A 15913-nucleotide genomic window follows, 5' to 3' on the forward strand; every position below is an offset into this window, starting at 1 on the left:
TGTGATATGTTTTTTTCTTTCACTCTCCCCACTTTGGCATGGGTGTTTCAAAGCAGTGCCCTTGATGTCATCAGCAGTGTTAATCTTGGCCTAAAACTGATCAAGATTAGCCTTCAATTTGGAATGCAGGTAATGCAGAAAGTTAAAGCATGGGTGTAATTTTGCACTGACTATCCCTTTGAAAGAGCAGTAACTCAGTTTAAAAGTGTTTGTGGTAGAAGGGGTTTTCTCCACTCCTCATGGAATATACCTCAGTGTCACCATAGTTCAGGTGTGTTCGAGGAACCTTGTCCTTAAAAACCCTGAAGTTTTAACATATCTCTCCTTTTTTCCCTCCTCTTTAGAATGTATCATGGCTGGAGGAGAAGGAGAAGGAGGTCGTCAGTGCATTGCGCTACTTTAAGACTATTGTGGATAAAATGGCAATTGATAACAAAGTATTAGAGATGCTGCCAGGCTCAGCCAGTAAAGTGCTGGAAGCCATCCTGCCCTTGGTGCAAACTGATCCCCGCATCCAGCAAAGGTGAGTTTCCTCCTTGGATTTTGGGACCATGACAGACCAACGGGCTCCCAGCTTCTCTCCCTGTGTGTCTGAAGACCCGCATCGTGCAGGGGACAGGCAATGCTGTGGTGGCTGATGAAGTGACTGCTATTTTTGCTAATTATGTGGTGGTTTTCAAACATAATTTAAAAGGAGATTCCCTGCTGCGAAGAAGCTCGTGCTGTGGAAAGATAAAGCAAATCAGACTGGTTTCAGAGAGGAGGAAGGGATGATTCTTAGCATAAACTTGGAAATTCATCATTTGCTGGTGGGAGGTTCTCCTCAGATGGTATTACTGTTTCTGTAGTCCATGATGGTACCCTGAAAGCTAACAAATCCAATAGCTTTACCTGAAAAAGGAGTTTATCTTCAGAGTAATCCTTTTCTGTGTTCAGTTTATCCACCCTGATATTACAGAAGTCTAAGCCTTCACTCTTTACTGCTTTTTTGGATTTTACTGGATCAGATGTGGAAGTAAATAGATGTACTTCAGCAGATTAACCAAGTTCATTCCCGTGCTCACTCAACAGATTATTGGTTTATGTTTTAACAGATTATGTGTAATATGTTTTTAGCACTTAGGCAGTGGGTTTGAGGCCATGAAAGAAGTAGAAATTTGCCAAAGCCAAGCTCATCATGGATTATAAGAATTTGTAGACTTGCCAAACCATAGAGATACAGCTGCTGTTCATCCCATGGATGCTGGAGCTGTGGATTTACAGAAAACAAACATTGTTGAATAATATGGAAAGAGCAAAGTTAGCACAGACAGAGAAAAGCAGATAAAATTAAGCAGAGAAATGCAGGTGTTTGGTTCCTGAAATCCTGTCAGGTTTTTCACTGTTCCTATTTGTTTTCCCATTAAATGTCTCCAAATTTTTTTCTTTCAAGGTCCTTATTTCAACTCTGGTGCAGAAAGGGTTTATAGTATGGTTGAGACAGCAGTGGGGTGCCAAAAACTTTGCAAACAGAATGCTCAGCTGTGTTTGGCCCCAATGCACAGGCCAAATAGGTCAAAATGAAGGAGCTAATGGGATTGTATCAGTCCTGTGGCTGAGACAGGTAAGATCCAGTTTAGGTTGGATCTGTTGAACCACAAAGTCCAATAGCTCTTGGAATGGGAATGTTCATCAGGCTTCTGGATACAGACACAAAAGTTTCTTCAGTTGTGACCAGGTTTCCTCCTGCCATTAAATTCCTGACAAGCACCTGCTTTCACTTAATAAAAGAGAGAACAAACTTTCCTCTTACACCAGTAGAACATGTGAAATGTCAGCAAGTATGTTTAGGATAGAACATGCCATTATTATAATCACTTGATTTGATTTATGTATTCAGGGGGTGTTTGCTGGGTGATTTTTCCTTCCAAGAATATATTTGGAAATAAATATCAAATAAGTGGTGTTCAACAGATGAAGTATTTCAGACTTTCCTATTCTTCACAATTTTTATCTGTTCTCTCTTAATAGTGAACTCATGCAAACTTGACTGTTGGATACCCATATTTGTCCATATAAGCAGAATTTTCAGTCAGTACTCAGTGGAGTCTTCTACACAGTGATAAGTCTTTCTGGAAACAGTGTGGATTAAGGCACAGATCCCATGTGTGTGCTCTGCCTGTTTTAGCCTCCCAAAAAACCCAAAAGGAAATCTGACTTCCTAAAAAAGCCATGTCCTTTCCTGCCTACCTATTGTACTTTAGTGGCAGGACACAAAGGGGTGATTTTGATGGCAAATCCCCCTCAAGAAAAGTGAACAAGACTTGTGTCAGTGTAGAAGAAAGCCCTACAATTACTGCTGGACTTCTTTTTGCTTTAGGGGAAGCATTTGCATCAAGGAAAAAAGTAATTAAATCTAGCACAAAATGGGCTTTCAATTACCGCCTCCTTAGAAGGAAGCAGGCTGAAGATTAATGGCAAAGAAATCAAAGCCAGAGAAAGAGATGGGGGAGGGCCCTGTTTAGGAAATATCTCCTACCAAGCTAATTTCATCTGAAATGAGAACAAATGGCAAGGAGCATCCTTTAAAAAGAAAAAAAACCAAACAACAACCACACTCAAGTCCTTGCCATTGTTTGTATCCCCTGGTCATAAGGTGACAACAGTTCTTTCCCCAGTCCTGCAAACCTCATTCACCTAAATAAACTCATTGAAGCTCGTGGGCTTGGTTCTTTTCTGGCAGATAATGAAATTACTGGAGTTAAGCCAATGTAAAATGGATAGCAAAGAGAAAACGGGAAGAGCTGGAACACTTGTACCAGTAATGATTGCAAGATTACACCTTCTCTTATCTGTTTATGGTTTTGATGCAGCTTGAAATTGATTTAACTTGACAAAGAATTGCTGAAGCGCTGCCATCAGCAGTACTGTTAACACACCTTGTTTAGTAATGAAGTCAGTGTTTTCAGAATGGCCAGGAAAATGCCTGGGAGCACTGTTGTTACAGTTAACTTTTATTTAGAGTTGTCATCCTTCCAAAATTCCTTCCCCCCCCCCCCCCCTTCAGAACAATAGCTTCCATTCTGTTTCTCATTAAAATCAAAACAAAGCAACACCCTTCCTTTTTCAAACCTGAAATTCATTCAGTTCAATTTCTCTAAAGAAGTAATTTTAATTACATGTTTTCAGGCATTATAAACAGTGAGGCAATCGTTTGTAAAGGAATGAATAGAGTCAGCTCTCAATGATCCAAGGCGTTTTTGGAGAGAGTTAATAAGGAAGAAGGAAACCAAAAATAATACTGAAATAATATAGGTTAAACTTAAATGTATCACTTAAGTACTTATATTTAAAGTTAAGGCATAGGATGGAGCTGTAAATTAAAATGGAAGGAATGTTATTTTTAGCATTGCTGTGTTGACCTGCAGCCCAGATAATTCCTCCTGATAACTGGGAATGAACTGTTGATGGTTTGTACTTCCATATTGTCATCCTGTTGGGTGCTAGAGAATGGGAGAGCAATTGCGAGTGAGCAACCGAAGAGAAGCCTGAGCTTTGTCACCTGCTACACACAAATTCTGAATGTCAGAGAGAAAAAAGGAGAACAACCACACTTTTGACAGTGTGAAATGCACTCTCATAACATTTGATAATGTCTCCATAATTTCATTTTGTTCTTTTTTTTTTCCTCCCTTGCTGCCCAGTTCTGCCATCTCGTCCTGCTACAGCCGCGTGTACCAGAGCCTGGCCAACCTCATCCGCTGGTCCGACCAGGTGATGCTGGAGGGGGTGAACTCAGAGGACAAGGAGATGGTGACAACAGTGAAGGATGTCATAAAAGCTGTTCTGGATGGAGTCAAGGTACACCAGAGAGATATTGTAAATCACATTATATAAAGTGCGTGATAACGTGTTTTAGAAAAGATCTGTGTAAAAGAGGTTTTTAAGTGTGGGTTAAATATGAAGGTCCTGTTCTTGCCTTCAGTTAACTATCCCTTAAATCAACTGCTCCATAAGTGAAATGATCCTGCTTGGAGTGCTGGTTAAAGATTAGCACAAACAGTTTGGCTCTTAGTGTGAACTTCTGAAATGCTTACCCTGGCATTTGGGTGAATTGGAAGAAGCAATAAATCTTTATTTGGCATTGTATTAATTTTTCGGCAAGTCATTCCCAGTCTCCTATGCAGAGTTTGCATATTTTCTGTCTAGGCAAAATAAAATGAAAATGCTCCCTGTCAATGCCCACAGAGAATCAAAGGCTCCAGCTCCATCTTCTGAGACAAATTTCAAGGGATTTGTCAGTGACACATCACCACTCTCAGCGGTTGGATTAGGGTGTGGAACAGGTGATGAGCTAAACTCAGTTTTCTGGAGATTAATTTTGCATAGCTAATGGAAATGTTTAACAGAAATCTTTGTATCCATTGTGAGACCTGCTTGTAGCATTCCCTCACTGTTCCACCCTGGGAAAGCTGTTGGATTTCCTTCTACCTCCCTGGGAGCTTTTGGTACCCATTATTTCTGTGTCCCAGGCTTGTCATTCACCTGTCTTAACACTGCAGGTAAAAGTTTGCTTGACCTGGGTTTAGGACAGACTGTCATCTCCTGCTGAGTGCGAAAACAAAGTGGGTCTCCCAGGCTTTGACTGTCACATTTTCAGGCCTCTTGGTTTGCATCCTCTGGATATCCCTTTAGTGTTACTCAAACACAGACACTAAAGTCTGCTATTACTTTATGAACCTTTTAAATAAATATCTTTGAAACCAAACATTTCCATCACCTAAAGAAGACGGATTTTCCAGGATTATTTTGCGCAATATGCTCTTTAAGCTCCATGTTTTAAAAGTAAAGCTGGTCTTAAATTTGCACAGCAGGAGAGAGAAAAAGAGTTTAGCCCAAAGTCTCAGCTGCTGTTAGTGTGGGAATTCAGCAGCAATTTGCAGTATGTGAAAATCTGTAATATCTGAACTGTAATACCCCAGCAAATGGTGAGTTATCACTGACTGAATCTGCACAATCCTGTGGAGAGAGGTGTTATCCCCAGATCCAGGGCAGATTTGTGTGGTCTCATTGCAGGAGACTTGGACACACGTTGTCCTTTCACTTCAAGCAGTATTTAAACCCTTGGTACCTGTTGCTTCCAGCAGCATCCTCTCTGAATGGAGGAGAAGGTCTGGGTTGGGGGGAAAGCCTTGGGTGGGAGAAGATCTCAGTCTTGGACGTCTGCTCTGTGATCCAGCCCAGGCTGGGAGCAGCATGTCCTGAGCTCTGGAGCCCTGCTGAGCACCGTGGTTATATCAGTCTCTACTTTGTTGTTAGACTAAAGCTTATTTTGGCCTTCCAGTTGGAGCTGACTTGTGTCTGGTCAGCCTGGAACATGGTTGGAGCAGATGTGTGGCTGGCTGGGTAGATGTGAATGTCTCTGCCCATCAACAGGGCAGCATTTGGAAGTGGCGTGCTCTCATCTACTGCACAGCAAAGCACAAGGTTTATTTTAGTAGGGCCAAGCCAATTTTCAGATCTGGAAGCAGAACTGAGAAGTTGGACACTTCTCTCCACAGCAGAACCTACTTTGTTTTTCTGGCAGATCACACAAGATCCACTTCCACATTTCAGTGTTTACTTCCCCCTTTATTTTCAGAACTGAGCATAAAGGAGCCGCTTGTTCACCTCTGTAACTTGATGGTTTGATCTCAGGTTTTAGAGCCTTGCTAGGCATATATAAAGGGGGAAAAAATTCTTGTTTTCATTATATAACTTCTTAAAAATCCCTCTCCTTTTGGAATTTTCAGCTTGCTGAAGTAGCATAAGTTTGCAGAGAGGCTTTAATTATCTCTAATCACTGCTGCAGGAATCTCTTTCCTTGCTGATAAGGAATAGCATAATGTGCATCTGGCTCAGTTGTGTGCTGATTACTTCTGTGTGTATGCTAAAGATCTTGGCTTGATTTTCAAATGCTAGTTCTCACTTGGGGATAGTAGAGAGGAGGAGCAGTCAAGGTCTGGTGATACTTGTCAAAGTTTGAAGGGAAAGTGGTCCTCCCAAGTATTAATAATCTTATGTTGTCTTGGTGCCTCTGGTGAGAGGTGCTTTGGGGTTTTTTCCTCACAGTCCCAATGCTTTGAATCATTCTGAAGATATTTTTGAGCCAGAACAGATTGGTTTTCTCTCATTTTAACTTACATTCCCGTGTGGTGGACAACTGTGTGTCCATTATGACTGGCAAACTAGTGGTGAAGAAAGGTGAGGAGAAGGAAATATTACATTTTCCCTTCCATAGCCATTTCAAGAGAATGTTTAAGGAGTAGGTTGGCTTTTTGGTTTGAATATTTTATTTCCCCTCTTGTGTATTTGCAGTTCTTGCTGGCCAGGACCCAACAGCCCCTCAGGGTCTGACTTCCCAGTCTGTTAAAGTGCTTGAGGGTCTCCAGAAACCTCTTCAGCAGTGGGATTTTGTGCAGAAGGCAGGAGGGTGGCAATCCCTGGTGTCATCACTCAGGCCTGACAGTGACTGGGAGCATGATGCCAGCTGCAGCTATAAAGGTCAAATGGTGTCACTGTGTAATTTCCAAATGGTCCAATTCACAGAAAAACCTTCTCTGGGGTTTGTAGGCTCCCAGGTCCTACAGTTGTTTTTCCTGGTAATGTTCTGTAAACTTTACAGGGGAATTTCTAAAGTCTAAAAGGAATAGCAAGGTTTTAATTAAAGACTGTTCATCCTGAAAGAGAAGATAAAAGAGAGGAAAGTACATTTTGTTAAACTAGTTTCTGTTGAGTAACAAGGGTCACTCAACAGAGAGGTCTGAGGTCAGCTCAGTGTCCATGTTACCACTGTAGCAGTTTTGTCATTGGAGGGCCTGAATTATTTGACTTTACTGTGTAACTTGCATTACCACAGTGTTGCTGATGGATTGTCCAAAGCCCTGTCTGTGTGTTGCTCCTTGTTGCTGAGTATTTCCCTGCTGAGGGATGTGACTGCCCTGGGAGGTGGGGGCTGACCAGGCTGTCCTGTGGTCAGCTTGGTGCTGTGCTTGTCCTCCTCAGGGCACTTCTCAGAACACGCTCTTCCTCGCCAGGGCTCTCGTCTCTCTGTCCCAACAGGAACATCTTCATAGCATTAGTCCCCATGGACATCTGTGTGTGCTCTGTTTGTGCTCCCTCTTCCTTCCCCCTGTGTGGGATTTTCCAGGGCAGCTTGTGGAAAGCTGAGTGTTTGTCCTGGTTTTGGTTAACACAGTGTACATTCTGTTGGAGCACAAGCTCACACCAAGAATGTCAAGTAAAACATGGAAACCAAAAGGAGCTGAGGTGGACACTTGGACAGTGTGTTTGCCATCCTCTGCACATCCAGTGCAGCACCTTATTCCTCTTGTTGTACATGGAAGTTCAGCTTTAAATAGAGCCTCATGCAAAAATACCAGAACTAGAGTATTTTCCTTCCTCGGAAGGATGATGGTGGTGACATTCCAGTTGCAGTTACTGCACTGAGAGAGCAATGCCAGTTGTTTCCAAGCTCTGCAGGCAAGGACATGAAGATGATGCTGGAATGATGACACTGTACTTCAGACTGCTTTAAAAAAAAAAACAAATTAAAATTGATCCCATATAATTTCCTTTGCGCAATACACTGGGAAGCCAATACTGTCAGGAAGCACTGCCAGTTTTCCAGCCTGCCTCTAACAGGGCATGTGTCTGTATCTGTGAGCAGTAGATCTGTTTGTTGGCCTCAGACATCCATAAAATGTTCTCTCCATCTTTCTGGCGTGAATGATTGTTGCTTTGACTGCTGGCATACTTAGAGTTCAGGATTATCGTGCCCTTATCTCTTTATCCAGACCCTTATCTGCCTATAACAGATGCACTACAGTAGCTCCTTGAATGATTAAGACTTGCATTGCTAACGTGTTAAAAAGTGGCTTCAGGGGAAGCAGGCCTTTTAATAAAGGGGTTCACTGTTTAATGTGTTGTTGGGCATCCTACAGAAAACTTGCTTTTTTGAACAAATACGTATTTATTTATAAAATATAAACCAATTACTTAATGGGGGAGGTTTCTGGCTAGGTGAAGTGCTCCACTGGGTAAGACTGTTCTGCACTTATATTTACATATGTAAAGCAAATTTGCCATTATCTAGGGTGTTGTGGGGACTGGAACACTATTGTGATGATGGAGGAAAGAGGAAGCACAGCAAAAAGACATGTGTGGGTTTATGCAGAATTCCCACAGGACCAGGGTTTATGAACTTAACTCAAATATGGCCAAACTGCTCCTTAGCAGCTGTTCTACATCATTTCTGTGGCTCTGTACCAGACCTACACCCAGCTCAGCTCTCTGTGTCAGCTAACAAGGAGTTCACTGCAGTAGCATCCCCTTCTCTTCTAGGGTGTCTAAGTGCAACATTCAGCAAGTAATAATTATTCTCTTTTTCTTCTCTCCATCCATCAGGAGCTGGTCAGACTCACAATTGAAAAGCAGGAGCATCCCTCTCCCACAAGCCCAGTTAAACCCAGTTTACCAGCATGTAAATCTGACAGGTGGGTCCACTGGCAAGGATTTCTTCTGTGTGCAGGACTAATATAGAGGGGACAATTTCTGTCTACTGCTGGTTGAGGTAAAGCATTCACTTATTCTTCACAGAGGGTGGTGTAGTGTTCTTTATGGAGCCCCATCCGTTTCTGTGGGACCATTAAAAGAGAATATCCTGTGATAGGAAAAAACCCAAAATCTGGCAATGAAACATCCCCTGTAACACGTGCACATTCTATTCTACACATACATGGAATTCCACCTGCAGATGCAAATTCTGCCTTCTGCTGTAGGTGTCTGTTGTATTGCACGATTTAAAATAGGAATGAATCTGTCAGCAGGCTGCATTCCAGCTGTGGTTTGTGATCTACAATCTGTGTTTTGCATGTTGCAGCCCATCAGAACTTCCCCTTACAGACCGAGAAATGGAGATCCTCAACAAGACAACCAACATGACTCAATCCAACGAGCTACTGACTGACTCCACGGATGAAGAAGTTGCACCTCCTAAACCCCCTCTGCCCAGCATTCGTGTGGCAGAGAACAGGTAATACTGGCCAGTCAGCTGACTGGAGAACACCAGTGCCTCTTACCAGCTTGTTGGTTTTTAAACAGTCTTGCCAAATGGGCACAAGAGAATTCATGAGGAGGGTTAGTGCTGCCTCTGAATTTCCAGTCTTCCAGAGTAATTATTAAGCTCCTGGACTGCTTATGAATTTGTGTTCTGTCTGATTATTTTCTCTCTGTGTTTTCCTTTCCTTCTCTTTATGTGAGGATATTGCCATGCCCTGAGGTCCGTGCATGAGAGGCATCACATAAATCCGTATAAACCTGATGTAAAACTGTGGGAATTCCACACTACACAAGTGTTTGGTGCTGCTGTATCCAATGGGAAATGTTTCTTTAACCTCAGCTGGCAGTTACCAATCTGTCCTGCACAGCCAGGTTGTTCTGCATTGTTTATCAGAGGTGGTTCTGCATTGCTTATCAGCTTAAGAGTGAAAGGAGCCAAAAGTGTGTGAAAAAAATCTTGTGCTTGGTTGTTCTTACCCCGAAGAGTTCTATGAGTAACCACATGAAAGTTTCTGTGTTCTATTTTGAGAAGGAATAGAAAACCCCCAATTTGCAGGTTTTTGGTCTGTGTGTGTGTGAGATGTTTTTCTTCTCTAGGACTGGTGCTAATGGCTGGTGTGAAAAATATATGTTGTGTTAATTTAAAAATGCAGCATCAAGGGCTATGACTGAAAAAAAAAGTCGCATTTCTGCATATTTTATGAATTCTCATGGGTTATATAAAAAGTTCCTCTTCAAAGAACAGAACGTGTGCTCTTGGGAACCTCCCAGGCTTGATGATTACCAGAATTATGTGTCATTAGAAGCAAAAAGTAAAAATTCTGGGGTTAAATTCTCACTAGGTGCTGCTAATGTGTATGTGTGAAACAGATTCATGCCAAAACCCGGGCCCTTACAGTGTCTGTGGTGAGAGCAGCACTGACCTTCTTGTTCCCTGAAGTTCACCAAGAGAGTAGAAAGGGCAGAAGAAGAATTTTCCTCTCCTGTGAATTTTTGAAACTTTGAACGTTCTTCAAACCTTGAAGGTTTGAGAAGGGAATGTACAATGGAAACAATATTTGGGTCAACCAAAACATTTAATTTGGATTTTCGCTGCTTTTAGTAAGAAATAATTACCATGCTAATTAGCTTCATTAAAAATACTTTTTAAAACAGCAGTTGTTTTTGTTTGAGAAATACAACTCTTTTCCAGCCTTAAAAAATAAGTCACTGAACAGGACGATACCTGTGAGAATATTCTTAAATTAACGTTTGTTAGCAGATACAGTCTGCTGAATAGCTCCTGGCTGGCAAAGGCTTTCTGGAAAACAACTTGTAGAAAGTCTTATTGCTGGAAGAGTGATGGAAGCATTGATGCCTGTTGTGTCTTGCAGCCCTCCACCAGCACTGCCCCCTAAAAAACGTCAGTCGGCACCTTCCCCCACCAGAGTGGCAGTTGTGGCCCCAATGAGTCGAGCTACCAGTGGGTCCAGTTTACCTGTTGGAATCAACAGACAGGTAATGGCATAACCCCTTGGTGAAAGCCAAGGGAAACGTGCTGAGAACTGTAGCAAAAGCTCAGAGAAGTGCCATGACCTGAAGGCCTCTGCACAGATCCCTGCAGGGCTCTGCTCGTCCCAGACAGCCCCGCACGGGAGAGCTCTGGGGTGGGAGCTTTAAGTGGCAGGAATGTCAGTACAATAAATAATGTGAACAGCTTAATGGTTTTTTTTACAGTGTTGTTGTGTTTAATTAACAAATTGCTACAAACCTCATTGCCTTGAGCTGTAGCAGAGTGTGAGGATGGGAGCAGTTGGGTGTTGCCATGTCAAATGGGTCAGGGGACAGAGCAGCTGGCTGAGCTCACCCAGATCTCACCGTGGTTTACTTACAGCCCAAGGGAGCATGTGGCAGGGTGAGATCAGAACTCTGTCTTCATCCAGTCAGAATTTAAAACATCTTTTAACTCAAGCAGTAGTTTGAGGGAAATTTGCAAATTTTATGTTAGAAAAATGGAAAAGTTGGTGTGTGTTAATCACATTCCATTTCTTGTGCTAGTCTGGGGTTTATGAGGTTGTAAATGGCTGGGTTTGCTTTACACATTCAGGAACTTACTAACTCAGCAGTGAGGACCTCAATCTTATTAAATTGCCCAAAAATCAAATCTTGTCCTCATCCCCAAAGCCTCAGCTCTGGCTTAGGGAGCCTCTGCAGTCATTTGACTGACCCAGATAAAGTCATGGCCATTCTTCAGTTACTAGTACAGTCACATTAAGGTTTTTCTGATGGAGTGGGAATAGTTGAGGGGTTCACTCACAGGTTGATAAGCTTGAGGTAATTTCTGAAATAGAACTGTAGTCATGGTCCCAGAAAGTTGTACCTCACTATGGTTTATTTTCCATCCCGTGCACCTAAACCAAATGAGTATTTGCTAAAGGCTCAGGTATTTTAAGGGAAATCTTGCAGTCTTATTACCTGGCATCAGTGTCGTGACAGGGAGTCATCAGCAGTGAGGAACTCTATTATCTTCTCAGCATCTGTGAGGTCCATGTGGGTCACACCATGCCCAGCCTGGAAGCAAGAACACCTGGCATGGGTTATTTACCAAATCAGGGGGTTTCTGTGCTCCCCATGAGCTTGTCTACCCTAGAGAGGGCCACCAGCACTGATCCTCTCCCCTCCTGCGAGGTGTTTGTTCCTCGAGCTTCATCTTGCTCACAAGCGAGCTTCCAGGAACGATGGTGATTTGATGTTCTTTTTGCTGAAGGATTTTGATGTTGACTGCTATGCCCAGAGAAGATTGTCAGGGGGAAGCCACTCCTATGGGGGGGAATCTCCTCGTCTCTCACCGTGCAGCAGCATCGGCAAGCTCAGCAAGTCTGACGAGCAGCTCTCGTCCCTGGACCGCGACAGCGGCCAGTGCTCCCGGAACACAAGCTGTGAAACCTTGGGTGAGTCCTCCAGGCCTGGTGGGGTCCCCTTCCCTCTGCTTTGGGAGCTGTCATAGTTGGGATGCAGAAATAAATGGGTTGTGCCTGCAACTGCCGTGTTGCAGTTGCTGCAGGCAATTCTGTGCGGAATTATTCTGTCAGAGAGGAAAAAGCCCAGGGGAATGTGTTTCCCTGGCTGTTGTAGATGATTGTGTTCAAACTCAGTTGGCTCTCAAGTGGAATGTTTTGTCGCTTTCAGCCTTGTCTGCAGAAATTACAGTGCTGGTAGACTAAAGCAATGTTGTTTCTGTATACTAGGAAAGAAGATAAAAATATAAATATGAAACGTAAATTATGTCTGCAGTCATCTACCTAGTGAATTTTTGTTGTTTGTTTGCTAATGTAAAGAATTATTTAAAGTTTTGTAAAGTCTAGATGTCACAGAAAGTGTAAAAGATGGTCCCAGCTTCAAGGAAGTTCCACCCTGATTAAAATGAACTGATTAATTACTGATGGAATGGGAGGGACAGAACTGAGAATGACTAAGCAGTAAAAGAGAGAAACTAATGCATCGTTCTCCTGTCCCCTCTGTTTAACCAGATCAATCGGATCACTATGATCCAGACTATGAATTCCTGCAGCAGGACCTCTCCAATGCTGATCAGGTACCTCAGCAGGTGCCAGGTATCCTCAGCCCATTGCCAGAGTCCTTGGGTGAGTCTGGCTCCCCTTTCCATGGACACGCTTTCCAGCTCCCACAGGGCAGCTCTCCTCCACTGGAATTCTGCAGCCTCTCGGGAGCAGCACAGCCAACAGAGACTCCTCCAGCTCTACCAGAAAAGAAGAGGAGAAGTGCAGCCTCCCAGACTTCTGATAACTCAGGCTGCAGGGTGTCCTATGAGAGACACCCTTCCCAATATGACAACATCTCCGAGGATGACCTGCAGAACGCCGTGGTTGTCCCGTCAATACCCTTCACACCGTTTGCTGCTGTTTTGCCTTTCCAGCAAGGAAACTCTTCAGCACCAGTGGAATTCATTGCTGACTTTGCTGCTCCAGATTCTAACAGTGACCCAGAAAAGCCACCACCTCTGCCAGAGAAGAAAAACAAACACAGTAAGCAAGTTTTGGGGTTTGCTTGTACTTTTCCCTTTCTTTGCAGTTGTCATGCTTCTGATGACCACTGAGTAATGGTAGTGACATTGCCTATGTGTGTCTGAGTGTCAAAATCAGTCAGTGTTAAAGGCATGGAATGGAAATGTCAGTCCTTTGGTGGGCAGGGAGTGACTCTTGGAGCCAGGATCAATCCAGGCCCAGGGGAGCTGGCATCACACAGCATCTTCATTACTATAGTGAGACCATTTTACTTCTCTGTTTACCTGAATGTGAATCTTTGAGGCATTTTGCCTTGCAGATATTCCTGATTTATTCTCCCTTTTTATGTCCATTCCTTCTCCCCTTCCCCCATTTTATGGTTTCCCCCTGCAGAAAAGAATTGGGTCCTCTCCAAGAGCTTGGAGAAAGGACTGCTTTTCTTTCCAAAACTGAACCTTGCCAGAGCAGTTATTTGGCAACAGGAGCACAGTCACCCACATAGCTGTGCAAGACAACACTATTAACCCAGTGTCCAATAGTGCTGTTTTGCTATGGGGTCTCATTTCCTTTGGATGCCTGAGAATTTCCCACATCGTTAAAACGAGCAACCTCTAAAAGCAAAGGCTCCTGACCCCAGCCAGACTCCTGGCACACCAGTGCTGACCACAACTCAAGCTCATAAACCTTCTTCTGATATCCTTAATGGCTGAAAAATATGAGACCTCTTGCCAAACACTTGGCCATACTGCTCTGCCAAGGAGGGCTGTGGGCTACACAGCAGATGTTTGCTGTTTGCTGACTGGCTTTGCAGTTGTGTGTTGCATGAGGAGGCACTGTATACAAGATCTGGATGAAGAACATTGTGTTGCATGGCTGGCAGCCCAAGAGAAGAGCTGATTTCAAAGTGCTGAGTTGACTTTCTGACTCCTTTCTGCAGTTTGTAGACTTTTCATGGAGAATAACTTTTGCCCAGAATGGTTGTGGACTCCCCATCCCTGCAGGTCCTTCCAACCCAAACCAGTCTAAGATCCTGTGATTCCATGAGTAACATGGGAGTGAGATGGCATGTTGTGCAGGAGGGTCACTATCCTGTCCACTCCTATGTAGTGTACTCTGCCAGTCACGTCTTCAAAAATGTGCCTTGTCTAAAAGCATTTCCATTATCCCTAAGTGGCCAGTCCACATTAGTAACCCTCAGGGATTTTACTCAGAGCACAAGGCTTGACCCACCTGAAAGTGAGGGTCATCTGGTAGTTCAGTGTCCCCATATGCAGGAAATCACTTTTGTCTCTCTCTGGTAATCAAGCAAGTTAAAGATATTAAAAGCAGCTAAAAAGGAGGTGAGATGTTTGTCTGTAGACAACAGACAGGAAATAAATGCTGGCACAGGACATAGCCTGGGCTGGTTGTTATGGCTTGTGCTGTTCAAAATACTCATCTGCAGTACCAGCTGTGATACAGAGCACCTTCCTGCAGGGTCAGGTCACTGTGGGGCTGCATGTGAGTAATGAGGGAGGGGTGTTACACCACTCAGAGTGGGATGGACGCAGGGAAATGCACTTCTGTGCACATTGGCAGCTTTAGTGGAGGGGAGATTCCTGGGTGAATCTTGGGAAAGAGGCAGTTTCACAGCTGAGAGACCTGGGCTGTTTGCTTTTCTCTCTAAGTCCCGTTTCTTTGTTTTCTGTTATCATATGAGATGCCAAGGAGTTACTTAAGTTTAAAAGCTATCTTCTGCATTATTGCCCGAGCACAATTTTAACCTCAATATCAAGGCCTTGTATGTGAATTTTCTTTGATGTTAGAATAGAGTGAATTGTCATCTGGCACTATCAGAAGTTTTGGGACTATTGATCAGATTACATTGTTAGGAGAGGAGGGAGCTGTTACCTAGTATGTTGTCAACTCTGATGGTTTGATTAAGCATCCTTGTTGCAAAGCTTTGGGCTGATAACTGGCTGCTGCAAATTTTTTAGTTGCATTCATGTGGCACTGAGAACTCATTTTAGGTTGTCTTTACTCCACAGTATATCACACCACAGATCTATGGTTGCTAGTTTTACTTTTTTTTTCAGCATTAAAAGGCCAGCAAAACATTACCCAGGCTGCATGGTGACATCCAGAATAGTTTTTGCCACATAAGTAAGGCAGGGCTGCTTCCACAACGCCAATGAACTCCTGGGATCTGGAGGAGTTGCATGAATTTCTTAAAGAGATCTAGACCTCACACAGGTGGGACTTGGTTGTAGTACCTTTGTTGTGGGTCATCTTTTGGTAGCTGGCAGGAAATGTTACAGTAGAGACTTTGATCGTCTTTTTATTGGTAAATATAGAGCAAATATGCTGGAGTTAACCTTCTGTATTGCTGTGAGCTGTTCTCAGAGGGACCTCCAAGAGTTGACTTCTGTATAATTTAAACAGAGGAGTGATAGGGCTTTTAGTCTGGTGTGAATTATGGTTATTTTACTGTGCTGTAAGAGTACATGTTACTGTGCTAAGGGCAAATTACTCCAGACTTCTGCTTGAGCACCAGCATTGTGCTCCTGCTGAACAAGACACAGACACGGAACAGCTTCTGCCATTAAGAGCCCAGAGTCAGAAATAACAAGATCCTTCCCCCAAACAGCCAGGGAAACCACTGGTGAAGCACTTATTCATGTTTCTCTCGCTGTCAGTGGGAACAAAATGCAGCCTGGTGCCCTGTGAGCAGCTGGTATTTAACTGCAGGAACCACGCTGGGGGCAGGCTGGGCTTAGCCAGCGGATAATGCGGGCTCTGTGAAGAACAGCTCTCCTCCCAGGGGTGACAGCGACTACTGGTTCATTTGACCT

The 15913-nt window shown here is 43.5% G+C and overlaps 1 protein-coding gene across 8 annotated transcripts in view; it reads left to right on the plus strand.

Annotated features, from left to right (window-relative positions):
• Positions 1-15913, plus strand: part of RAPGEF1 (Rap guanine nucleotide exchange factor 1) — an 83062-nt gene that overhangs the window by 35692 nt on the left and 31457 nt on the right. For all 8 annotated transcript variants that reach the window (XM_027649965.1, XM_027649967.1, XM_027649969.1 and 5 more), the window contains exons 3-9: positions 345-523; positions 3684-3840; positions 8425-8513; positions 8900-9052; positions 10452-10575; positions 11825-12008; positions 12588-13103. In XM_027649965.1, coding sequence (XP_027505766.1) covers positions 345-523; positions 3684-3840; positions 8425-8513; positions 8900-9052; positions 10452-10575; positions 11825-12008; positions 12588-13103 — 1402 coding nt within the window. The remainder of the gene's footprint in view (positions 1-344; positions 524-3683; positions 3841-8424; positions 8514-8899; positions 9053-10451; positions 10576-11824; positions 12009-12587; positions 13104-15913) is intronic.

The sequence above is a fragment of the Corapipo altera genome, unplaced genomic scaffold (assembly GCF_003945725.1).
Source record: "Corapipo altera isolate COAL_440 unplaced genomic scaffold, ASM394572v1 268, whole genome shotgun sequence".
In the NCBI taxonomy this organism is placed as follows: domain Eukaryota; kingdom Metazoa; phylum Chordata; class Aves; order Passeriformes; family Pipridae; genus Corapipo; species Corapipo altera.